Here is a 26,028-nt window from a genome sequence, read left to right as displayed (position 1 = left end):
AAATGTCCTTGACTTACTTAATGATTAAACTACATTATTTTGTTTTGCTTGACTGTTTCCCTTTCTTTCTGTATTTTCTTATTTTTCTGGACTAAATTTTTCCTACAGAGAAGAGGCAGGCGGAGGACATGGGAGGCCCAGTCTGTCCTGGGAAGGTCTGTCCGGCCCCGTTTCACCATGACCTCACCTCTCCCTTCCTATGCGCCTTTATCGGCTATGACATTAATTCATCCTTCCCACTATATGCATTTGCTAAGCGTCTGCTATGCTCCAGAGTATACACATACGTGACCTCTGCCTCCACAGAAGAAGGTCACGGGCAAGAGAGCTCCACACGAAGGCACGGGGGTTTGCATGGGGGACCATGGCACCGAGGAGCATGACATTACATGTGAGATGCCTTTTGACAGACAAGCAGAAAGGAAACCAGCAGTGGGAAGGGGGCATTCCCAGAGTGGACCTCGGCAGCCAGGCTCGCTCCAGCCTCTAGATGCTTTTCTGCTGTTTCTCTTGTCTGGTGTACAGTTCCCTTCTCAGCACTTTGTGTTAAAATTCTGCCCATCTTCGAAAGGCTAGTTCACATCTTACCTCCTCTTTGAAGTCTCCCTGGCGGCTCCTGAGATCACAACGACCCTCCCTTATGTTCGGGTCTCTAGCACTTTTCCTGTTTTATTGAGCCCCTGTGCATGACTGTTCCCTGCTTGATGTCTATATTCTGCCTTCTCAGAGGCCATTCTTGAGGGTTACTGATGCAGTCAGTTGAGGGTCCATGGCTGTGTTACTGAAGGCAAGTTTGTGTGCTCACCGCACCATGTGGCCAATCAAATCGAAACATGGGAATTTGGAGCAGAGAAAGGTTTACTGCAGGGCTGAGCAATGAGGACGGGATGGCTCATGCCCGAGAAAACCCAGAATTCCTTGAAGGCTTTCAGCAAAGCATATTTAAAAGCCACACGAAGTGTGGGGGGGGGTGTCTCAGGGACATGATCAGCTTGTGCACAATTCTCTGATGGGTTGATGGTGAGGGAACAGGGCTGTCAACACTATCAACACCCAGGTGCCAGAAGGTCTGGGGGCCACGTACATGTTCATGATCATCTAGTTAATTTCTTCCATTTGGTGGTGGCTTTCAGCATCTGAGAAACTCAGGAAATATGCATGGGATACTATTATCTGAGTTCTTCAGAGAGGAGCCACAGCAGAGGGTGCAAGGGAGGGGTCTGCCCCAGGAAGACCCCACAGGGTCCTGCTCGGTTACAGTTGCATTTATTAAATTATTTGAACCTTAACAGCATTTGCTCACAATAGCTATGTTGCCACAAAACTGGCCTCTGCACCCCGAAAGCCAGATTGAGACTTGGCAGCAGAATTTTGGGAGAATCAGAAAAGAACGGCTTTCTTGCTTTGCCAGGCAAAGGGGAGTCAGCCAGCTCATGCCTTAGGGACTGTGAATCCCTCTAAGGGTTAGGGTTTTGAGGTTTTCTAGAAAAACTGAATGGAATAGAAAAAGTGGTGATAATTAGGGCATTTTAAAGGGTGCTTCATTCGTTTTAACCTCGAGGGATCTTCCTGGTGTCATAGAGGAACTCTGGAGAGTCTGTCCATTCTTCTGAGATTATCAACCTGTTACCTCCTTCCTGGAGCGTAGCCTGTGGGTTAAAGCTATTCTCGGTAAAGAATGCATAGGCAGGGGAGGGTGGAAGGGAAATGTCTGGGGGTTGTTTAGCACAAAAGCAGTTGGGTGGCGGGGAGCAAGTTGCAGGATGTCTTAGTCAGAATCAGCGAACAGTTTTAGCATCAGGGAAGCCAGTTTGTCAGTTTCCTCCTCCTTCAGCTACTAATGACCTGCATGTGAAGTCTGTGAAACTCAGCACGCCTCTTGGAGCCAGATATAATGCTGCCTTAAGATATGGAATGACCTTGATCATCTTTAATGTCTTTGCTCATCCCAATCTCTGGAGACTGCCATCCAAGATTTAGGAGTAAGAGCTCTTCGTGGTTTTCTCATCTTAAAAATTTCCCGACGTGCTTCACACCAAACATCACCCCGTTTGAAGAGCAACAGTGCCTAATGAAGGCAGCTGGAGCCAGCTGTCCTCGCTCACGTGGTGTGAAGTGCTCCTTCTGCAAGCACTAGCGAGAACAGTATTTCTGTTTAGCAAGGCCATCATAAAATTAGACAAGCAAACCCTAGCGATGTATTTGAGCATGTTGTCTATAAATATTACAGTGGAAGGAAGCATGCCAGCACATTATTCTTGTGGCAATCTTGTGCTTTAAGGGGGGAAAAATGGGGTAGCTCTACAAGAGAAGGCGAGTCTGAATAGAAGACAGCCGTGGAGAAACAAGCAAAGTGTTTTCAGTGATTGTTAAAGAATGTCACCTGTCTCTGGTAATAGGATCTGGAAGGTGCACCCTCTGGATTCAATGAGCTGAAGGCAGCTCCCGGAGGCTGAGTTGGGAAAGCTTGTGAAATTGGCATTGTTTACCTATTAGGAAGGCATGGGATACAAAAACAAAAAAAAACGCTTCTGAAAGGTGCCAGTGTGTCTGGGACTGTCAGCTGTTTATCTGCAAGTGAGGTTATTGAAGAAGGATCAAGGTTTCCTTTGAACCCAGAGAGCAGGACTGGAATCATATACCATCTGTACAGTCTTTATTTTCCCCTCTTCCTTCCTTCCTTCCTTCCTTCCTTCCTTCCTTCCTTCCTTCCTTCCTTCCTTTCTTTCTTTCTTTCTTTCTTTCTTTCTTTCTTTCTTTCTTTCTTTCTTTCATGCCTGACAAAGACTTAAACAAACAGTGTTATTATTCATTTGGCTATGTCAAATTCTGCAGTGGCTTATTCCAACTTTCGCCAAATGTCATCTAAAGCTTCTTTGTTCAAAAAAAAAAGTATATGGAAGACTTATTTTTCATCTCCTCTGAGGTTTTTCCCTTTCCTTGTTTCTACATTCTACTGTCACTAGTCACTTGAGTTTAGTAGAATTCAAGGATGGGCCAGGTGCCATGTTAATTTTTTTCCTCTACTAATTATCTTGTTCGAAATGGTGAGCTATATTAAAATGTTTAAAATAAACTGTCCTCATTTCCGAAAGGAAGGAATGGAGGTTTGTGGGTGTTAAATGCTTTTTCCGGGATTATATAGTTAGCCAGTATTTTCATTAGAAAATGGGCCTCCAAACAACTTGGAAATAAAAGAAATAACGTTGGCCTTGGAAAGTCAAGCTCAGCGTCTAATAGATCTTAATGGCTTACCGTGGAAATGCACACAGGATCAGTGTCAGGCTGGACTATATTGATGCTAATTATTTCTAAAGGAAGAATATGTCAAGTAAAAGTAGGTTGGTAGGAACTGAATTGTAAAAAAGGAGATCAAATAATTAAACTTACTGTAGCTAAAGGACTGAGTTAAGACCTCTTTAACCTCGGACACTCAAAGAAAGGAGAAGTTCATTTCTCCAGCGCAACGTCAAGTAGAAGGGAGAGGAATGGCCGGGCGGCGCCCCCTGCACTCCCACATTCCTGACCGCATCCAACTTCCCGATTAGGACTAAATGACAAAAATTCCCCCCCTCCCCACCTGGGAAGGCGGAGCTGGGATGGAGATCAGGAAAGACGCCCTCATCTTAGACTGAATGTCAACGTGTCATGGTTTCTAATTTCTTTAAAGAAAAGAATCTTCTTTACTATTTTCATCTCAAAGTTTGTAATACTTGCTAGAGTTGTTGGTAGAACTCTAAACACTGCCTGCCTGCCCACACTCAAGCATTTTTGGGGTAAGAGGGTCCCCTGTGGAGCCAACAAAACCTATGTGAGCTCTCTCACTAGTGGGAATTTGGATCAGTCAGTCTGTTGGGGAGTGGATTCCTAAATCCAGAAATCTAAAAGCTATCTTTGTTCGATTTCAAGTTTAACTAACAGCTTTTTAATCTTGTGCGACTCCATGGAATGTACCTAGAGGAAGAGAACGCGCAGGTGAATCTGGTGGAAATATGGGGCCCTTTGTGAACTGTAGCTTTCAATGTAAATTCAAGAATTGGAATTCTAGGATTACACAACCAAGCTTCTGAGAGGTTTGCTTGCGTGGGTCACCGTCATGGTGATTAATGGTCCTATCAATCTGTCAAGACTGGATTTCAGTGTTTTTTTCTGGGTTGAGAACCCCATCTTTGGAAAGGATGCTTTCCAAAGTAAAGGCCACCTAATGGGGTCTCTGTAATCAGACAGCTGATTTCACCTGAGTCTTTGCACTCACACAAAACAGCCTCAGATACACACAGCAGGCTGCAGATTTTAATCTAGCACACCTTTCAATGTTGCCAATGGTTTAAAGGATTCTTAAGATTCGACCCCACCCCTGTTGGATAGTAACTTCAAATTTATAACGCATACCAGTCACTTGGAAAGCTGTCTTAAAATGCGTATTTCTGGACCCAATAACACTGGTGATTTAAAGTCCACCTGAGATGACGTCATGGAATCTGCATTTTCTGAAACACCCCGGAATGTCCGTGGATCGGTCTTTTTCAGAATTATTGTGTCAGCAGATTAAACAGAAATGTCCTTATTGAACACATCGTCTTATAGAGTCATCCACATTTTCTCTACACAGTGGGGAACTGGGCTCCTAGTTAATGGTATTCTGTGGAAAATGATTTCTTTGTTCACGTGAGTTTGAGAAACGCAGGAGTAAGTAAAGTCAGAGGGGTTTCATGACGGCAGGATTTCACAGCATGTATGTGTGCGTGCGCGTGCACATGCTCTAATGCACTTACAAACTAAGCAGAAGGGGGACTGATTAGAAGTTGGTCACAATTTCACAAATGTATTTGACCGTGACACCCTTCTTTCTGCAGGCTACGCATCCAATATAACATCCTTTTGGAAATGCTGCCCTTGTTGGGGGCAAGAGGCTCTTGCCTTGTTGTGAAAGAATTCAGAAACAAGACACTGAGGTTGAGAAAGCAAAGCAAGGATTTATTAAGGGACAGATAGCTCGCTCTCAAGGAAAGAGCGGTCAGACCCAGTTGGGTGGCTGTCCCTAGTTTCCTTGGCAAGCTGGTTTTATGGGTGTAAAAATGAACGGGCAGAATATTCATTGGTGGGGGGGGTTTGGGGTCGTCTTTCCTGAACTTCATCCCAGCTCCACCTTCCCAGGTGGGGAGGAGGCATTTTTGCCCTTATTTAGTCTGAATCGGGAAGTTGGATGAGGTCATAATGAACTAAAGGTTACATCGGATGGTGGGGATTCCTGTCTTGTCCCACTCTTCTGCCTCCAGGACACTTATCAACCCAGAAGGTATGGTTTCTTATCAGTTCAGAGGATCCTGTTTTTCTTGGTCTGTCCAAGGACCCCTGTTATTCACAAGATGTATGATTTTCTGCCATTTGGTCAGCGTCCCCCCGTCTCTGCTCATGTCTAGCTACCTTTCTGCTCTAACACCCTGGAGTATAATAAAATACCAGGAGGTGTTCAGGAGTGTGGACAAAGCGGCTTCAAAAGCTGCCATGACAGGGAAAAGGTTATAGCTTAGCACATGCTTCTCATGCAGGAGGTCCTGGGTTCCATCCCCAATACCTCTGCTAATATACAAATACATTCATAACTCTAATATCCCCCTCCTCCAAAACAAGACCTGATAAAATTTAAAAAGAAAAAAAAAAGCTAGCTTTGCAGAGTGTCATAGCAGACTCTAGCCTTCCTTGGCTCCTTCCCTCAGTAAAACACATTTACCCATGAAGGTAATCCTGGTGCCTCTTTTTTTCTTCCTAATTCTAAAGCCTGGGACTCCTGCTTTTGATTCGTAAATTTACAGCCTGCCTGTCAAACTTCCATGATCTTACATGAGCTGCTGGAATGTGTGGGCGTCACTTTCCCAGGCACAGTGATAATGGTCTTACAGGGTTGTTTTAGTCATTACTGTGACAGCCTCACACTATGTCTGGCACACCAAAGGTAGTATTTCCTAAGTGGTGAGTACATTCACATTGTTTCCCATATATAACTATTTTGGGGGAAATTCAGGAAGGAAAGAGATGGAGCACAATGTATGATTTATTTCCTAAAATCCTTGAGATGGCGCTGCAATTTTGGTACCCAGGGTGATGCTAGCAGAGGTGGCTTCAGACGGCATTCCGCGGATTCCAGGGCAGGGTTCCGACTTGATGGAGAAAGACCTTTGGGTGATTTGAGATCTGCCCTAGGAGTAGGAGGGAGTGAGAGCAGGGTGCCTTCCAGCTTTGTGCTTGGTCCTGCGAGAACAGATTAAACACAAGAATGAGAGGTGGCCTCAGTCATCTTTGACTGAGTGTCAACAGGTCATTCAATTCAACTGAACCAAAGTCCGAACGAGGCACAGTTAAGGACTGAACTTTGTGGAGTGGATTTTTAATTTTGGGTTCTGAGCGCTTCCAACTCAGGTTCTCATTAATATAAGACTTTTTAGACCCTGTTTTTCATAATTTTAAGTAGACAATGTAGAAACTCAGCAACTCGGAAAGAAACAAAATGCATTCTTGGAAGGAAGGATTTAGTGTTTTCTCCTTGGGTTGTTTTTCTGCCATTTCCAGGTGCAAGGGTCACAGCATTTTAGCTCAGACTGAATGCAGAGCCCCTTCCTAAAGTGGACACGAAGTCCAGGGCCATGAAGTTGTTGCCTGGCTGTGGTCGAAACTGTTAGCTGCAAACTGCAGCCGTCAGTGGTTTTGTTACCAGGCGGTGCATGGCCTCTGAGTTCGGGTCAGGCATCTGCTGCCTTACCCCTCAAGCCCAGGATGCAGCTCTGAACGAAAACAAAGTGGTGGCTGCCCAGTTCCCTCCAGGAAGCTGGGTTTGCAGCGCAAGTGGATGGAGCACTGATGAAACTTAAGTGAGCAGAGATGAAGTGTGACCTTTCTTTGCAGCTCTTGATGTTAGCAAGAGAATGGAAATGCCAGCTCTGCAGAGACAGGCTGAGTAGCCAGCTGAGGTTAGCCAAGTGCAGGCCAAGGCTGTCTCTCTCCATGAGCTGGGAAAAACATAACTGCTCCACAAAGAAAGCAAAGGAAAAAGCAGTCTGTGTCCATGTCACAAACCACTTGCAAGTGTGGATGGAAATAATAATGTTTCATCCTTATTCATATTCTACAAGACCTTATTTAATTCCCCCAAATGATTTGGAGATTGTTTTTTGTCTTCATTTTACTAAAGAGGAAGTTAAAGCTCGGAAAAGCATAAATGCAGAACCTTGGGCTCCACCCCAGACCTACTGAATCAGAGCCTGCATTTTAAACAAAATTTGAGAAGCCCTGAACCAGACGGCAGAATCGTTCCCATTCATCTGAAGATGCCCTAAATTTTAAGAATAAGACCATTCTCATAACCTCAAAGGGCTCTACTGTTTGTGTCTCGTGCACAGCCTGAATCTGACAATGGAGACACCCTCTATATGATGGTAAACAAAATCATTCTACTGCAGGGCACATGCAACCTTTTACCTGACTGATAAAGAGGAAGAAAAACCAGAGGAGATTTCTCTGCCATGAGATGCAGAGTCCGTCTGTAAATCGTGTGCTGTGTCTCCCTAGCGATGAAGCACTTCTGTGTTATTGAGACAAATGGATTGATTAGGGAAATTCGACTTCATGTTATTTAGTCCAAATGACCCCCATCAGGCTGAGAGGGCGTTTTCTTCCCTTGTGGTTTTTTTATAAAACATATTATTTTATTACCGGGAGAATGGGGATATTTATCTTCGCTTCCAAAGTAACCAGGTAGCCATGATTCGCTATTAGAGTCCTGGCCTCCAGTTGCTTCTCTTATTAACGGCATTGGAATGGATCACCCAGATGAATTCTTCTTGATTTAGAACGTCCTCTGCTCTGAAGAAATGGCTTTGAGGAGCTCTGAGCATCTCTCGGTCCTAAACTTTAGGTTTGCAGAAGAGTAGGGAGAGGACCTTCTCATTTTACTATATTCGCCATCCAAGGTGGATGTAGGGAGGAAGGGTGTGTGTACGGTGGGTGCCCGGCTCTGCTCGGACCCCAGCAGTACTTCTGGGATCACTGGTGTGTATTACAAACGTGTGTGATCATGACTGCTCTGTCCCTTATCTGGGAATCTTCTCCGCAGTAATTGACAGTCCACTCCCTGCTGTGCACTAGACCCTGGGAAAAATTTAGGAAGCTGACTTCTGACACTTTTCCTTTTTATCTGCTTAATTCCTTCATGTCTGCCTCTGCTGTAATTACAACAAAATTCAATTATAATGAAAATCCGACCGTGGGGGTAAAATGGGATTATGGTAATTGTTAGAATGGAGAAGCATAGAAATAGGTTTCAAAAGCTTTCAGAAAAAGCTATCTGACCAAAACAAGATCAATGCAGTCAGCAGCTAATGAAAGCAAACAGACAAAGGAATGCACACAACCTCGCTGATTTTTCACATATGAGCTTCGTTAAAGGGCTTACATTCGTCAGCTTGCATTTTGAGGCCTATTGGAATGTTTTGTTCTTTTGTCTCTGAGGAAAGCACATAGAAATTGAAACTGACCTTCAATTGTATGAAGAAAGGATGAGAATTCGCAAAAAGAGAAGAAACTCTGTGGAGCATAAATACATTCAGACTCATTTAGAGATAACCGTTTATCTGCACGTTTGGGAATTTCAAAGGCCTGCCAATAGATGTTCTATTCATTTTGATCTGTTATGGGAAATGGAGAAGAGGGGAATTTAATAGCGAGGAAAAACGTTTCTATAGGTGTTTATGAAAATATATGGAATATTTTTGAGACTGATTTATCTTTTAACAAATGACTTTCTCTAGATGCATTCAAGTTGGGAATTTTGGGGGAACGTGCATGTTTCTAAACATGCATTTGTCTAAATAACTGTAGTGGAATGATAGATATTCAGGTACGCACAGTTAACCATTGGGCTTATTTCCTTAGACAAAAACCGTTTTCTTGGCGGGGGGGGTGTATAACTTAGTGGTAGAGCATATGCTCAGCATTCATGATGTCTTAGGTTCAATCACCAGTACTTCCATATCAATCAATCAATCAATCAATCAAAACCTAATTACCTCCCCCTGCCCCCAAAAGACTTTTTTAATGTTTTTTTCTTAAATTAAACTATAGTTCCCTGTGCTATACTGTAGGACTTTGCTGTTTATCTATTTTATATATAGCTGTTAGTATCTGCACATTTATCCCTCCTCTGCTCCTTTCCCCCCTGGTAACCATAAGTTTGTTTTCTGTGTGAATCTGTTTCTGTTTTGTAATAAGTTCATTTGTGTCACATTTTAGATTCTGCATATAAGTGATAACACATGATATTTGTCTTTCTCTGTCTGCCTTACTTCCCTTAGTATGATAGTCTCTAGGTCCATCCATGCTGCTGCAATGGCATTATTTCATTTTTTATGACTGAGTAATAGTCCATTATATATGTATACATATATGTATATATATGTATAAATCACAACTTCTTTATTTAATCTTCTGAACAAAGATAATTACCTTTAAATTTTTACAAGTGACTTAAATTTACATGGATTGAGAGAGGGTCATAATGAGTGGTGGTCATTAGGCATGTATTACCAGATAGGTTTTGTTCCAGGGTGGCAGCGGCTTTTTCCATTGAATTTTATTTCCAGAATTTCGTGACGGAGACGTAGGGTGATCTGTTAGACCTGGCTTTGAATGTCTCCTCTGCCGTGGCTGGTGAGCTGAGAGCTAATCCAACCTCCATCATTTTATGCATTAAATGGAACTCATTCACCTGGACTTCCTCTCTGGTCCAGCTGGTCACATCCCTGGGCTGAGAGTGTAGTGTGTCTTGGGACAGCTTGACTGTGTCTTCATAGTGACTTGTTTTCTAAGTGGATGAGTTCCTCTTTGCTGTTGGCTCATAGCGAAATCAAATATGAATATAATCTCCTGTATGTATTTCCTCCCAGTTTCATTGCAAAAACCACGACCACCCAGAAATGTACAAAGAGTCATGTGGTACTTTCATTCCCATTGTTAGCCACTATTAATAGGTTACCAATTTGGTTTATTTCCTTCTAGAAATTTTTCTCTCTGCAACACAATAAGGACAGTAGCTCATATTACAATATATAAAATAGATAAACAACAGTAGACCTACTGTAGAGCACAGGGAACTATATTTAATTCTTATAATGAGCTGTAATGGAAAATAATCTGAAAAACATACATATATATATATGTATGTATATGTATAACTGAATCACTTTGCTGTACACCTGAAACTAACATTGTAAATGGACTTCGCTTCAACAAAACATAAGAATTGAAAAATAAGTAAATAAACAAGGAGAGCATCAGAAGAAACTACATGCTACCCCACAGTATGGCTTTCTGCACTTAATAGTATATTATGCATGAAAAACTTTCCAAAATCCTTACACAGAGATGTATGTATTCATTTTTACTGCCTCATAGCATTCCATAGGGTGGATGTACCATCATTGATTTAAACATTCCCAAAATGGTAGCGTATGGTTCCTTTATTTTTGGACTGTTAATAATGATAATAATTGTGCATATGTCTTTGTGCATGTACAAGCGCATTTCTGGGGCATTATTCCAATAAGTGGACTTGCTAGGTCAAAGCAGAAACAGAACTTAAGGTCCGGAAAGGCCACTGTGCTGAAGGCAGTGGTTCTCACCCGCTGCATGAACAGCAGGGAGCATCGCAGGGGACACTGGCCAAGGCCAGAGAGGAACAATGCATAAAACAGGAAGACACAGTCAGAAAACATAAAGAAAATGAATGAACAGCCCTCCAATATTAAAAAAAAAATCATAATAATGCAAGTGAAAGGCAGTAACACTTTTCCCCTAACACTTGCATATTAATGACAATAACATAAAACCCAAGGTTGGCTAGCTTTAAAGAAACAGATTTACCTAAATATTGTTTAGAGACGTTTAGGGCATTTTGGAAGAAAATTTGGCTGGCAGAGTAAACTGAAAAAGTCTGTTATTTTCACCAAAAAGTACCCACTCAGATGACAAAGGGACACCCAGAAGCACAGGGACTAGAGACGGAATTCAGTGCTTCAGGGTCAGCAGATAGAAATTGCCCCCAGGGAGGGTCCCAGGCCTGAGCAGAGGCTGATGGCAGGTCAGGGGGCAAAGGCGGGAACTGAGATCTGAACCCACATGGGCGCGGGGGACAGTGTCGTGCTGCCCCCAGAGGAGGACTCTTGTATGCAGGGAAGACGGTTCACAAGGTTTATTTTTGCTTTCAAAGAGTGATATTAAATTTCTTTGAATTACAAATTAAAAACCCTGTGTTTTAAAGTTTTCTTCTCAATTCAGCTTATAAAACTTTTATTTATAAGTCTAGTGAATATTAGCAATCAAGTCTGAAGGACTTTGAGTAACGCATGCTCTCGTGTATGGATTTAGCTATTTAAATACCTTCAAATATTTCAAAGTACATTTAGAGTATGTTTTATTTACTTTCCAAGTACTTTAATTTACTGCATTTAACAAATGGAATGCCAAATAGACATGAAACTTAAATATCCAGAAAATGAACATTTAATTTTGGTGAACTTAATTTATCTACCTGTGCTAGTAGGGAAGCTTTGTAAGGTCTAAATCAGTTACCTTACACTTTTTAAAATTATTTATTTATTTATTTAATTTTTTTTTTTTTATTGAAGCATAGTTGATTTACAATGTTAGTTTCAGGTGTGCAGCAGAGTGATTCAGTTATACACATGTGTATATTTTCTCGTCAGATTATTTTCCATTACACTAGGACAAGAAATTGAGTATAGTTCCCTATGCTCTACAGTAGGTCCTTGTTGTTTCTTCTATATATAGTAATGTGATCTTACATTTTTTAAATTGGAGTTTGCAAGGTTCATACTTGAAGAAATCAAATTCCCTTAAAGGCTACAAATATCACACAATTATTTAAAAAAACCTTTTCAAAGTTTTATTGAAATCTTGGTACAAAGGAAAAGACCCATCAGTTCAAAGACCCATCTCTTGCCAGAGTCCTGTTTTAGAATTAAGCATTCCTCATCAGGCTGAATTTTAAAAATAGTTTATTAATGGTTATTAGACTCTTTGGTTTGAAGCAAGACTATTTAAGGCCCTAAGTGAGATTCCTCTTAAGGTTGACAATCAAGTGACATTTGTCTTAATCTCATTAACATCCATTATAAATATGCTTATTAGAATCTGCTATAAAGATGCTTACAAAGTCAAGAATGCTAGTTTCTTCCCAGAAAGATGCAAAGTACATCACGTAGAAGTTTCCGGCTGAGATCTTTGGGACCATTATTTTTCTTTCAGTACCATATTTCTTCTTCACCCCAAATTATGAACACTAAGCTTTTGATTATCTTAGACATTTGATACTGAATTTATGAATTGCTGGGATTAAACATTTTAGGCCTAAAATAGGCACTTTTGTACGATGCTAAGAGATGAAGATGTGGACACGATCCTTGTTGGTGATGCTTGTGGACCACAGAGGGCCGGCTAAGAAGCTCATCTCCCTGTATTCAAAGACAAAAGATGGATCCTGAATGCACTTTCCATTTTGCTTAATAGACCTTGATGGGCTTCTGCATTTTTCTGTGTTTGTAGGACTAGACAGTTATTAAGTTTATGTCAAATAATATGCCATCAGTTTTTGGATGGGTTAAATGGCTTTGTCTGGCTTGCATTAATAACTTATGAGGCCCTTCTACCAAAAGCAGCCAGAGTCTAGAAGCAATCACATTAACTCGGATAGACTTAGGAAATGCAGAAAAAATCTTTGCCGTCTGAAACAAATAAAAATAAGAAAAAAGAACAGAGCAGAGGTGGGGGCTATCTTCTTAGCTACCTACTTTTATTTTTCATTTTCATTCTTTTTTATTGAAGTATAGTTGGTTTTCAATGTTGTGTCAGTTTCTGGTGCACAGCATAATAGTTCAGTCACACGTATACAGACATGTATTCGTTTTCATATTCTTGTTTCTTAGCTATTATTTCAAAGATTTCACAAGTTAGTAGTAGAAAACAGTTGAAAACAGAATCAAAACCTTCATTCCCACACTTCAGCCCTGGAGAAGACTTTTAGAATAACTTCTAGATTGTTATGCTAATTACATGATGAATATACACTTAATTCTTTAGCGTGGGTTTATTTATTCCCAATAAACCCATTTGTCATTGCCATTAAGACCTCTTTTCCCAGCGAAAATATCTTTTAAGAATTCTAAACTGACAGCATCTTTTGTCTTTGAATGCAAGGAAACATTAGCTTCATGGCTAGATCTCTGTGCATCACCAAGTTTGTTAACTAATTTCTGGGATCAGTGGGTACCTATGAGAAGCCCCTCTCCCTCCCTCCCACCGTTTGCAGAAGTGATGCTGTAAGATGCATGCCTGCAGTCACTTTAGGGAGGTGGATCCTGTAGCGTTTGGTGGAGGGAGGGCTGCATGGCTTGAGAGCACAGGCATCAGTGACAGGCGGCATGACTCATGTGCCTGCTTCCATCACTTCACACATGGACGCGCCGTTTACACTCATCTGGTCTTACTTTCTTCATCTATAAAACAGAGAACATAATACATTAAAACAGCGTCTTAGATGTGATTGTGAGCACATGTCAAAGTTTCCTTGCAAGCTTGTTGCCAAGGGGAAAGTCTTCCAGAAAGCCAAATTTCCGTTGCTCCTTTGTGGAGATATCTTGTAGGAGACCAACCATGAATGTCTGGGTAAACGTTATGGCATTAGTCACAAGGCAGGTGAAAGGTCATTAATTTTTTTTTTACATCTGGTGAAAGGTAACAACTCACCGTGAGTTAGCTAGGTAAATTGCCTTTCCCCGACAGATTTTTGATCTCATTAGAATCTGTCAAAAACTGTACCCAGACTTACCAGGAATGATAGTTATGATCTCAGAGGAGCTCTAAGTTGCATCATCCAAGAGCATCTGCTTCCAAGCAATTTGGAGAAAATTATCACCATATGTACTTCAGAGATAAAGTTGTGAGGGCCCCAAAATACAAATGAATTGCATCTTTTACTTGCATCCTTAAAGGCCACCAAAGAGGGTCTTGTTCAGGGTATCCATCTTACTTCTTTCTCTCCTGCACCTGGATTTCTCTCCCCCTTCTCCAAGTCCCTTCCCACCCACGGCTGCACAGAAGGCCCCCTTTACTTGCCTCACATTTCTACATTGCTTAGAAAAAGTGAGTCTCCTTTCTCACCTGTACCCCACTCAGCTCCTACTGTGCTGTTCCCTGGCAAGTAGGTAATATTAAGTGGGGAGAGGCTGTGGTTAACTCAAGAGGGTTAGCTAAAGGAGGCCAGCTTTGCAGGCTGTTGCACCCCACATATACAATGGTTATTTGGTTATTCAATCAACAACCACTTACTGAGTGACTACGCTAATGACTGCAGGGGGTACTCAGTGAACAAATAGATCACAACCTACACCCTTACGTTCCTTTGTGGGAAGACAGGTAACGCAGCTGGATGCCTAAGCAGGGTGTACATTGTATTAGAAGAGAGTCAAGTGTTAAGGACTAAAAAAGGGGGCTGAGGAGGGGGACTGGAGACACAGAGCGAAGGAGGGTTGTAACTTTAGATAGCAAGATGGTGGAGGGCCTCCTTGCCGTTTGAGCAGAGACGAGAAGGAGGTGAGCAGTGGGGCGTGTGGACATGGGGAGAGCATCCTGGGCTAAGGGGACCTGGTGCAAAGACCCTGCCAAAGCAGCCCCCCTTGTGTGCTTTTGGGGCGAGGAGGTCAGCCTCCCTGAAGCAGATGCTGAGAAGGAAGGGCAGAGAGGAGTTCAGAGAACTGGGAGGTCATGTTAAGGATGTTGCTTTTGCCTGAATGAAAACTGGGAGCCCTTCCTGTACAGCACAGGGGACTATAGCCAATATCTTGTAATGAGCTATAATGGAAAAGAATCTGAGAAAGAATAGATTTACATACACGTATAACTGAATCACTTTGCTGTACACCAGAAACATTGTAAGTCAGCTATATGTCATTTAAAAATTAAAAAAAAAACAGAGTCCTTGAAGGGTTTCAAGACGATCTGCCTTAGATGTGAGAAGGGTCTCTCTTGCTCCTGTGATGGGAATATACTGAGGGATCAGACATGGATGCTGGGAGATCAGTTAGCCGAGAATCACAGCAGTTTGGGTTAGAGATGCTGCTGGCTTGGATCAGAGTAGGGGCAGTGGAGGTGAGGAGAAGTGCAGGGCAGGTTCTGAAGGCAGAGCCAAGGAGATGTGCTCACATCTCAGATGTGGGCTGCAGGGGAAGAGAGGACTTGCAAGTCTGGGGGTCTGGACAGTGGCAGGTACGGAGTTGCCCTCTGATAGGGAAGCTATGGGTGGAGAAGGTGGGGTCGGGGGGTGAGGAAGGAGGTCAGAAATTCAGGTAGGGGCATGCAGTTTGTAACATCTGTTGGACTGGGAAGCAGGCAGCCAGATTGATGGGTCTGGATTTCAGGAGAGGAAAATGAACTCGAAACATAAAGTCATGAGATTTGACTGCTGCTTGGCAATCTGACTTGTTTAAGAGCAGCCCCAAAGTCATATTTATTCTGTGAAATTTTCCAAATGATAAACAAATTGAGAGACTGCATTTCCCAAAACTTCACTGGGTCCCACTGCTCTATTCAGGGTTTGCCCAGGCCTCGTCCACTCCAGAGGGAAAAGTGCTCCACCTCACTTAAAAGTGAAGTTAGGGAAGGAACCAGTCGGATCTTTCTCAAGGTAAACCACAGGGGTCCCTCCGTTCTTTCTAATGCAAATAGGGAAGAAGTGTGTCTTGCAGAAAATGTGCTGACCAGGAAACTGGACTCCAGTCTTCCGAGTAAGTCAATCTCTCAACAGCCTGTAAAATACTCTCTTCTCTGAAGCCACCTCTTTAACGGCCTCCCCTGCTGTTCATCTTTCAGGAGAAGCATTTTTTTCTCCTCCATATCTCACACCACAAAATCACAACAGCGAAGCCAGCACATACACTCTTGAAGATGAACATGACCATTAATGAGGTCGGTGGTCCACTCTGGACAACTCTTGCTCCCATGTCATCTCTCACCTGGATGGTCTACCGTCCCAACTAGCAAAGATCTTTCTTCTCTATTGAAAGTTTTTTCTTTTTTTTTTTAAGATTTGATTTTAATAGGGGGAGGTAATTTTAGGTTTTATTTTTATTTTTTTAAACAGTGGTACTGGGAATTGAACCCAGGACCTTGTGCACGCTAGGCATGAGCTCTACCCCTGAGCTACACCCTCCCTCTGGAGGAAGTTTGGATTTTGTGGAAAATTATACAGTCCTGTATAAAACTTGTGTATATGACGTTTGTCCCTATTGTATTGTTTTGTTTTCCCTCCTTCCATTCCTCACTCTTCTCCACCTTCCCTTCATTCAAATCTCTCTCTCATCTCCCTGCTGATCACACATACCCTGCTTTTACCAAGAGGGAATGGCTTCTGATGTGTGTGTTCTGCTCCCCGAGTCCTGGATGACACACGTCACGATGCCAGCTCATTCGGGCTCCGGAAGAATATGACAAAAACAGTAGTGTTTATGTGGAAAGCTTTGTTTGTTCCACCACAGATGATGCCTCAAGCGGGCCTATCCAGCAGATTCAGTGATACATGAATTATGATGAGGATTTTGGAAGAGAGCAGTTCAGAATGATCATCTCCTAGTGATCTGAATTCAGCACCTTCACCCTGAGATCGTGGCTGTCCCTGCACGTAACAGTCTCTGTGCTCCACCGTTGCTATACCCTGTCCTCTTCCCGGGTTCACGTCTTAAGTGCTCAGTGCACACCGAGTAGAAAAAGACACAAAACACCAGTGGAAATGACCTGATTAAAGAATACGGAAATGATCCTTGTAAAACTGCCCCTTTTAAACAAGCAAATTGGGGTTGTGCGTCTTCTTTTGATCATCTACTTTACAGATGAGTTTTTCTAATCACGGTGGGTGTTGAACCCAAACGAATCCAGCTCAAAGGCAGCCCCATATGTATTCATTTATTTTTTTCTCATTCTGTGAATGTTAGATTTCTCCCTAGCCAAGTACTCTTTTTCCCTCTCAGAAATACAGCATTTTTTTTAAGTGACCATAAGCAAATGAATTTCTTGCCTACTTGTTTGTTGGTAAATTGAGTTTACTAACAGGGCAGCACAAGGTCTGTGTGAGGCTTTTCAAAACATGTTCAGAGGACCCAGATAGCGTTGATAGTTTTCCACAAGATCCCTCCTGCTAAGTGCCCATCTTAGCTTGCTGATCTTGAGTTTTAAAAATATTTTAAAGCATGAACTTATAAGGGAACTGGTGTTTCCAATTCTGCCTGTATTTAAAGAACGCTGTTTTACAAAAAGTTAAGATGGTTCACAGAAAAGAATCCCAGCTCAGGCTACCCTGAATCAAATGGGGGTTTTCCTAGAAAGATCTTAGTGTATCTCACAGAATCTAAGATAGATTAAAACAACCTGCACCCTAATCTTGAGAACACCAGGAATCAGCCCCATGAGTCTTGTCAGGACCCCCTCATCTCTCTTTTCCGCTGTATCCTGGACCTCAGCTTTTTTTTTCTCTATCTCTCTTTCTCACACTGCAGACAAGCTTTCTTCTCATGGCCAATGAGAACTTCTGAGCTTTTATTTTATAGCTTCAGTCATCAAAAAGGGGCTGGGGGAGGGTATAGCTCAGTGGTAGAGCGCATGCTTAGCATACACAAGGTTCTGGGTTCAATCCTCAGTTCCTCCTCAAAAAATAAAATAAATAAGTAAACCTAATTACCACCCCCAATTTTTTTTTTAATTTTTAAAAAAGAGGTGTCTGATCTGAGCTTTCTTGGTGCTAAAACCAAAAGAACTATAGGATAAGTACCTACTGACCTGATTTTGCTCAACTTTGAGTCTTTAAAGCAGCTATCATTGCAAGGGGCAGGGTATAGCTCAGTGGTAGAGCATGAGCTTAGCATGCACGAGGGCCTGGGTTCTAATCCCCAGTACCTCCATTAAGACAGAAAGAAAGAAAACTAATTAGTCCCAAGAAGTAAATGTCAAAATTAAAAACAGAAAGCAATTAACTTTTTGTTGAGGGAGGGAAGAGAGAAATAACACCATTATTTGTCAATCCTGGGATCAGAGTGTGTGTGTGTAGGGGGCATCGGGGGAGGGGGCGGGATGGGCTGGAATGGAGCTCTAGGGATGTCATGTAAGGATTTGATGGTTTCAGAGGGGAAACACTGGGGAAGGCACACGGCAGGAGAAGCAGTCTCCGGAAACAAGGGATGCGGAAGAAGAACAAGTATGGAGGCAGGCGGTCCTTCCCCGGCTCTTCATCAGGGCACAAGCGGAGGCAGAGATTCATGCTTGGATTTTGTACCTGATGCCACTGATGCTTCAAGTGTATTTAACTTCTCTTCAGCACAAGGTTCATGCGGGGCGGAAAGAGTGGCTCCTCCAAGTGACAATTCTATTACTCCTTTTCTCTCCCATCCAGACCAGGAGCTGGGGATGGAAGTCAAGAAGAAGGGGTAGAATTTGGAGTGAAGAAGGGCCCGTATTTTGTTTATTTATTTATTGGGTGGATTTTTGTCCACACGTGCTCTCGTGAAATTACTGGGTCCTCTTTTCCCCTATTTTTTTTCCCTGCATTTTTAAGCCTTAGCTGGATACCACGGAGTTACCAATAAGCTCTTACCAAACACAAGCCCTGTCAGCATAATTGTGTGTTCACTGTGCTGAGCAGAAAATTTCTCGTAATATGTCTGAGCGTATGCAGGGATATTGGTTTCTGGGCTTTGAGATAACCCTTGTTGGAGGGTTTCCTACCTCTACAGGACATTTAGGGTAAATCATTCCGCAGCTCCTTGCCTCACGTGCTCCGAGGCTCCACAGTAAACCTTTTTATCTGTTACACCACTTCTGTAATCTCACACTTTAGACCCTGTGCCTGTTGAAATTTGTGGAATTTTACTTATCCTGTAAAGATGGTTTTCCACAATTTCAGCATTTATCATTGCTTTTATCCTTTTTACATTTTTTTTTCATTAATGGAGGTACTGGGGATTGAACCCAGGACCTCGTGCATGCTAAGCACGTGCCCTACCACTGAGCTATACCCACCCTGTTGCTTTTACTGTTAATTTTTATTCATTTATAAATTGAACACTTGCCCGGTTATTTCTTTGTAGCAACAATGCCTGCAGTGTAGAGATTTACCCAAAGACACCATGCAGTAAATGGCTGTACTGGGATTTGAACTCAGATACACGTGACCCTGAAGTCCGTGATCTTTGTCCAGAGGAAATGCACATTGCCGCCACCACCATTAGTCCGAGTGACACTTAGCATTTTTTTTTTGCAGTATAAAGCGTTTGCTTTATTTCATCGTGAGCATGCTTCATGTCTTGAACTTTCACTTCATCCAGTCCCAGTCTTTTACAGTGCTTTCTGCTAACATCGTTTGTTAGTTCTCTGACAGCCTGCTAATTTCACGTACTACAGCTTTCCTAAGAAATTTTCTTGTGTTGCACACAAACTAATTCATTCTGACGCTATTGTGAATAATGATAATTTAGCCACGTAGCTTTTGTATTTTGAAATATATGCTGACAACAGCCATCTAGGTGTGATTGCTGGGTCAAATTATACAATTGTCTCAGAGAGTTTTTAAAGTGTACGGTGAAAATATTTTTCAGAATAACTATGCTGTTTTCATTGTAAGTAGTAAAGGCCTCATTTTCAGGGTGGCCTTGGCACTTTTAAAATTACAGAATTCCCTTACATCTCCAGTGACCCGGTATCCTCTTTTCAAAATTTCATGGGTCGTTTGAAATAGATTCCTGGCCATCACCCAAAAGACAAGCTGGAGGATTATGACCTCAATTATCTGCCCCTTTCCCCTTTCCTTTAAAAACGCAAAACCTTTCCAAAATGCAAAATTACTATCTTTGTCTATTTTGTTCTCTGGTAAATGAAAAACCATCCACATTCTGAGCACTTCAAATGAACGGGCGGTCAATGAGAATGGGCACTGGAGTTTTAACGCTTCACAGAATTGCCTGAATCAGCTTTGTGCTTTTTGCTGCCCAGATGGACCCACCCCTCGCGGTGAACATGTGGTGTTATGTTGACGTGTTCAGGTCTCACTTAGGTACAGGAGGACGGCAGACCGATCTCCACCGTCGATCCGTGGAGCTGGCTAGAAGACATTTTTGCCATCTGGTCTGGATTATTTCATCTGCTTTTGCTCCGTCTCTCTTCAGGTGTTTGCCAAACTACTGCGAACACGGAGGGAGCTGCTCCCAGTCCTGGGCCACCTTCTACTGCAACTGCAGCGACACAGGCTACGCTGGCACCACCTGTCACAACTGTGAGTCGATCCATGATTCGCTCTGATAACGTGGGAACAGCCCAGGAACACCAGGGTTCACTTCAGGGTCTATTCAACACGGGTGGGCACGTGTGGTGAGTGCGTGCAGTGAGGCTGGAAGACACAAGCCCTGTCATCACAGAGTCATGGCCGTCCGGGGGGACAGCCTGGAGATGGGCAAGTGTTGAGGCAGAGGCAAGACAGGGTGCCGCAGAGGAGGGCCATGAGGACAGCTGCGGCGTCTGGATGGGCCCCGTGCTGCTGCTGTAATAGACAACCCCCATCTCAGTAAGTGACCAGCAGTCGCATCCTGTCTGTGGTACCTGGTTGTCGAGGGGACTCTCTTCCATGGTGCTCTCACTCTGGGAGGCCGACAGAGACTCCATCACCTGGAATGTTGCTGTGGCCAGGAGACAGAAGCCCAAGGAAACTTGTGCTAGCTTTTAAAAGCTTCTCCTTGAAAGTGGCAAACACGACGTGCCCTCATATCCCACTGGCCAGATCAAGTCATGCGGCCACCCCTAAATTCAAGAGGGGAGGGGGTGGAACCCTACTGGGGTTCCAGATCCCTTGTAGGATCTGTCTCTGAGACAGCAGAGCCAGCACACTGTTGCTAAGTCCTCACGATTGCTTGTCAGGTTTAGGGGGGCTGCAGACAGAAGGTCTGAGCTGATCCTGTGGTCGGAATGTGGATCGGAGTGTGCATTTAGATTTCCATCGCGGGACAGTGTGGACCGTGAGAACTGGTCAGAAAGGAAGCCAGAAGGGAGGCCAGTGGGAGCACACAAAGAATAAGTGTGAGCAGCGAGAAGGGAATTAATACCATGAGCCCTGACCTCTGTGACTTTATAGTCTTGCTGGGATCACCAAACGAAAAGCATATGACAAAATAGAGAAGGTTTGCCGTTTAGAGAATTGCATGTCAAACTGGGTGACATGAGCCGCAAGTCTGGCCGACAAAGAGCTAATCAGAAGGAGGAGGTGCCGGCTACCGTTGTGGGAGATTTCGCAGAAAACGTGAGCTTTGACATTGACTCAGGAGGCAGAGGGTGGGAGACGGACCTTCTAGAAAAATGTAAGCGTCAAGCCAAGGCTGGAGCTATTCTGAGGGCTCCAGGGAGTCTGTCCTCGGGGGCGGATCTCACCTGCTTTTCTCGAGTCCCTGCTGTTGCTGTGATGGCAGTCGGGACAGAGAAAGGGGATGGTGGAGGCTGGCTGGGCTAGAGTCAGACTCGGGTCCAAGATGAATCATGTCGACATTTGTTCTAACCCCTGGAGACCTCTCAGTCACTCTGGAACCTCCTCTGTGCCTTGGAATGTAACATAGGCCAGTGATGACCATAGAGGGTTTTGATCAAAGCAGAGGGGTTCTAGCCCAGTGGTCATCACAGGATGCAGTTACTGCTGTCAGCTGCCTGCAGAAATGTAAAAGGCCACCTGGCTTTCTCATGCTGCATTTTATTTACAATTTTCTGTTTAGATACTTGGAGCAGTAAACACTGGACTGAGAGAGATTGGATCTAAGTGTTACCAAGCTCTCGTCCTAGAACAAGTACATCACTTTAACCCTCCAGAGCTCAGGTTTTTGGTCACAGATCCTATAAGGGAAAACCAATAAAATCTTGTGGGCCATCTGAAGGCTAAAATTACATGTTTTTATTGCAGATGCTCCATAAATACAAATCTATAAAGGTTGAGCCTGATTCCAGAAATATTATCCCTAAATAGTCAAGAACAATATTCACTTGTACAGACACATTGTAGGGTGTACACAGGACCGACCAGACTGAATGTCAGTGCTCCCATGAGAAACTCAGAGGCAACCAGAGTGGCCACCAATTTCATGGTGAGACAAGAGAAACTTAAGGAAGATTTAGTCCAAAACGACCGAAATTTTGGCCCAATCACATGACGACATTCGTATGATTTTTAAAGCATATTTGGTTCGCTTTCTTCTAAAAGACGTTCCCAATCTCTTGAGAAGTTCATCTCTATGAATGTTCCCCTCTGAATTTCTCCACTCATTAGGCTGAAAGTAAGAGATTTTCTAGCCTTTAAAAGAAGTATGAAGTTGAAATTGTTGGAGGTGAGATGTTAATGTTTAGTTGGTGAGCAGGAAACTCCATGTTGAATTCAAGCCTTAAAAATACCATTTTTTAAAACAAGTTTCCATTCTCCATTCTGTGAAATTGCTCAGTGCCTGTACCACGGGCTGCAATGCTTTTTAAACACCTTCTTCCCTTCCGGGCACCCCGACAGGACAAACCAGAGGTGCTCGGGCGGCTGTGAGGTTTGCCACACACACCTTAGATGCTTGCGCAGTTCCAGAATTTTCCTCCCTGTAACAAATCCCTCTCTGTCCCCCACTGGGTGAGGAGCACTGCTTTGAGTCAGAATTGTAAACCGAGTCAAACCAGCCAGGCTTTCCTGCCTTCAAAAAGCCTGTCTCTTGAATGTGGGGGATCAGAGATGAGCGCTATTAAAACACAGAAGACGGCACACCAGATCCCCTCAGGCTAAAGCAAAATGTGCACGGTCACAGCCCTGCTGGTCTGGGAATGGCAGGGTCCTGGTGTGTTGGGGTCTGTCTTCTTGAAATAGTCACCCACGGTCAGAGCAGTAAGGGCATGAGCCCCAGATTCCTGGCATTTATAATAATAGTTAAAACTCATACTATCCTGAGGAACTGTCTTTTGTCTTTTCAAGCTCTTCAGGGTTGGTTTTGTTTTCTGCATCGTTGGTGCTTCCTAGTAACTGGGAACCAACAGTGCAGACTCAGGACAGAGAGGATTCTCTTCCTTCTGCCTGGTTTTGCGGGTCAGAGAGGAGGTCTGGCCGAGGAGGAGAATGTGATGGACTCTGAGTAACTGCCCAATGGGAATTCCTGAAGTCTTTAAATGTGGCAGGCTGCTGTTAAAATTAGATATATCACCACTGTATTTCAATTCTCTTTCCTTGTCACCTGACGACACGTGGAGAACTTGGTACACGAGTTATGTTACTTTTCAAACACACTTTGTTCAAAACCTCTTGCTTAGTGAGAGGTGATGGGTGACTCTGTGTGGGTAATTCCTCTCCAACCCATGGCTGCTTCCCTGTCTAAGGGGGAAATGGGAGACAATCCCACATCCCATAAACTGACGTTGAACACTAGCGTGTCCATAAGATCTTTGGGTTAGCAAGTTTCTCCTCTAAGTTGGATCCTATTCGCCAGAAGTAGAACTGAAGGTAAAGCAATGTTTTCAGTCTAGATCTAGTCCTGGCACCCTGCCCGATGATCAGATCTCAGACCACCAGAGATGATTACCATGGTTATTGGCTTCATACAACATGCAAGTTTAGAAGGGGGTGTCATTGAAACCAAACCACTGAGTCCTCAAGGTATAGCTTGGTCATGGTATATTTATGAATCCAAGTTAAGATGAAAAGGAAGAGGTTTTGATCATGGGAGCCTGATACATAGATTGGTCCACAACACACTGATAAAGTGAAATGATTATTATTATCATCATCTCCATTTCATAGCTGAGCACCCTGAGGCCCAGAGAGGGCCACATCTTCCTCAGGGCAACACAGCAAAGGACAGAGCTGGGACTGGAATGGAGGGAATTGGGCCGCAGATGCAAAATAAACCCTCTATTTGATTTCCTTTCTCATGCAAGGGAGATGTGTTGGAGGCCTCTGGACGTGAACTTAATGATGGAGCATTCTTGACATCTTTCGTATGGCTTGAGACCCAGAGAGCTATCGTGATACCATAACTGTAAATGCAGATCTAGAAGACTGAGCGATGATATCAACTTTCTGTGTCCTAGAATCATCATGAAATTGTGGAAGGAAATAGGATGAGTTTGCAGCAAGGACAGCTAAAATTAAAATAGAGTTAAGGACCGGGGTCCCCTGTTAAAAACAGATTGGCCAGAGCCAGGACGTGAAGAGGGAATAGACACGCTGTGTTTTGGGACAATGTGGGTGTTTGCCTCGCTCAAGAAAGGACACATAAGTAGCTCTTTTCACTCATTCCTGAAGCCCCTATGGTTTTCCTATAAGGCACTTTCCCATAGGGGAAGTCTGAGATCTCTTTTCTTTATTCCCAAAGCTTTTAATTTGTATTACAATATCTAAAAATACAGCTTTAATGACTGCACGATAAATAGCCTAATTAATGTCCTTTTGCTTTTATTCAACCATTTTATTTATTTTTCTATTATTTTTAAAAAATTATTCTTTTTTTTATAATAAGTTTTTTTTTTAATTAAAGTACAACCAGCTACAGTGTGTCAATTTCTGGCATACAGCAAAATGTCCCAGTCATGCATATACATACATATATTCATTTTCATATCCTTTTTCATTAAAGATTATTACAAGATATTGAATGTAGTTCCCTGTGCTGTACAGATGAAGTTTTTTTACATCTATTTTTATATATAGTGGCTACATTTTGCAAGTCTCTTACTCCCAAATCTATCCCTTCCCACCCCCTTCCCCCCTAGTAACCGTAAAATTGTTTACTATGTCTGCAAGTCTGTTTCTGTGAGAGTAACCAAAATGCCTGTTGACAGATGACTGGATAAAAAATTGTGGTATATTTATACAATGGAATACTACTCAGAGATAAAAAAGAATAAAATAATGCCATTTGTAGCAACATGGATGGACCAGAGATCATCATTGCAAGTGAAATCAGCCAGAAAGAGAAAGAAAAATGCCATATGATATCACTCGTATGTGGAATCTATTCAATCATTTTAATCTTTAAAAAAATTTTTGAGGTGACATTTTTATTATAAATATCACTTCACACATTACAAACATTTATTATTATATCCATCACAATCGTGAGCAGCCTTGTGCTTCAGTAATTTTTTAACCCATGCGTTCTATTGTTTTCTCGAACTAGGCTTAGGGATGGCATCACTGGGTCAAAGATGATGAATAGTTTTAAGTATCTTGATTCATATTTGAACTAGCTTTCCTAAAGTCTTGCTATGGTTTATACTCTGATCATGATTTTTTGAGATCTTGTTCCATCTTCTAAGCCAGAATTGTTTACTATATTTTATAAAATGTTTTCACACATATTTTTATGAAAGTATTTGCATACTGAGATGGAAATTGTTATTGATCCTCATGGTGAGTTCCAGATAAAAGAAAGTATTTGTTTTTAAGTGAATTATATGATAGGCATTAAGATTGTCTCCAATTTTATTTACTCATTCAATAAGTAAGTCACTTTTGCAAACATGGCTGATGTCAGTTACCATGCAATTGACAATCACTCTCACATTTCCCGAGTCTGGCAGACTTTGTAAGTGACCCAGGTACTTACGGATGGTCTCCCGTAAGTCCCCTAACATGAGTGGGACCTCGTCCTTGCTCTGCTCAATACCGGTCTGATCACAACCAAGAGTCCTTTTCAAGGTCTCTTCCCTATTTCTCAGCGTCTGCTACTCCCTTTTCACAGTAGCCTCTCCGACATCCTGACAATGCCTTTCAGCTCACTTTTCAGCTGGGCAAGAGGATGTCAGTCAGCCATCTTCTCTCCCGAGACTGATACAGCACTCCTCCCCCTGGGCAGTCAATAGCCAGGCATTGATTGGAGGATACCAAGCCGTCGGGCTCTAGACTCTAAGGTAGCCATCACA

General features: G+C 42.8%; 1 protein-coding gene across 1 annotated transcript in view; it reads left to right on the top strand.

Moving 5' to 3' along the window:
- CNTNAP5 (contactin associated protein family member 5) overlaps positions 1–26,028 on the top strand; it is a 730,584-nt gene that overhangs the window by 425,428 nt on the left and 279,128 nt on the right. The window contains exon 11 of the mRNA XM_072960805.1: positions 20,274–20,380. Within this exon, the coding sequence (XP_072816906.1) occupies positions 20,274–20,380 (107 nt within the window). The remainder of the gene's footprint in view (positions 1–20,273; positions 20,381–26,028) is intronic.

Source organism: Vicugna pacos, chromosome 5, assembly GCF_048564905.1.
Source record: "Vicugna pacos chromosome 5, VicPac4, whole genome shotgun sequence".
Lineage (NCBI taxonomy): Eukaryota > Metazoa > Chordata > Mammalia > Artiodactyla > Camelidae > Vicugna > Vicugna pacos.
Note: the sequence above shows the minus strand (reverse complement) of the source record. Positions and strands in the feature narration are given on the sequence as shown.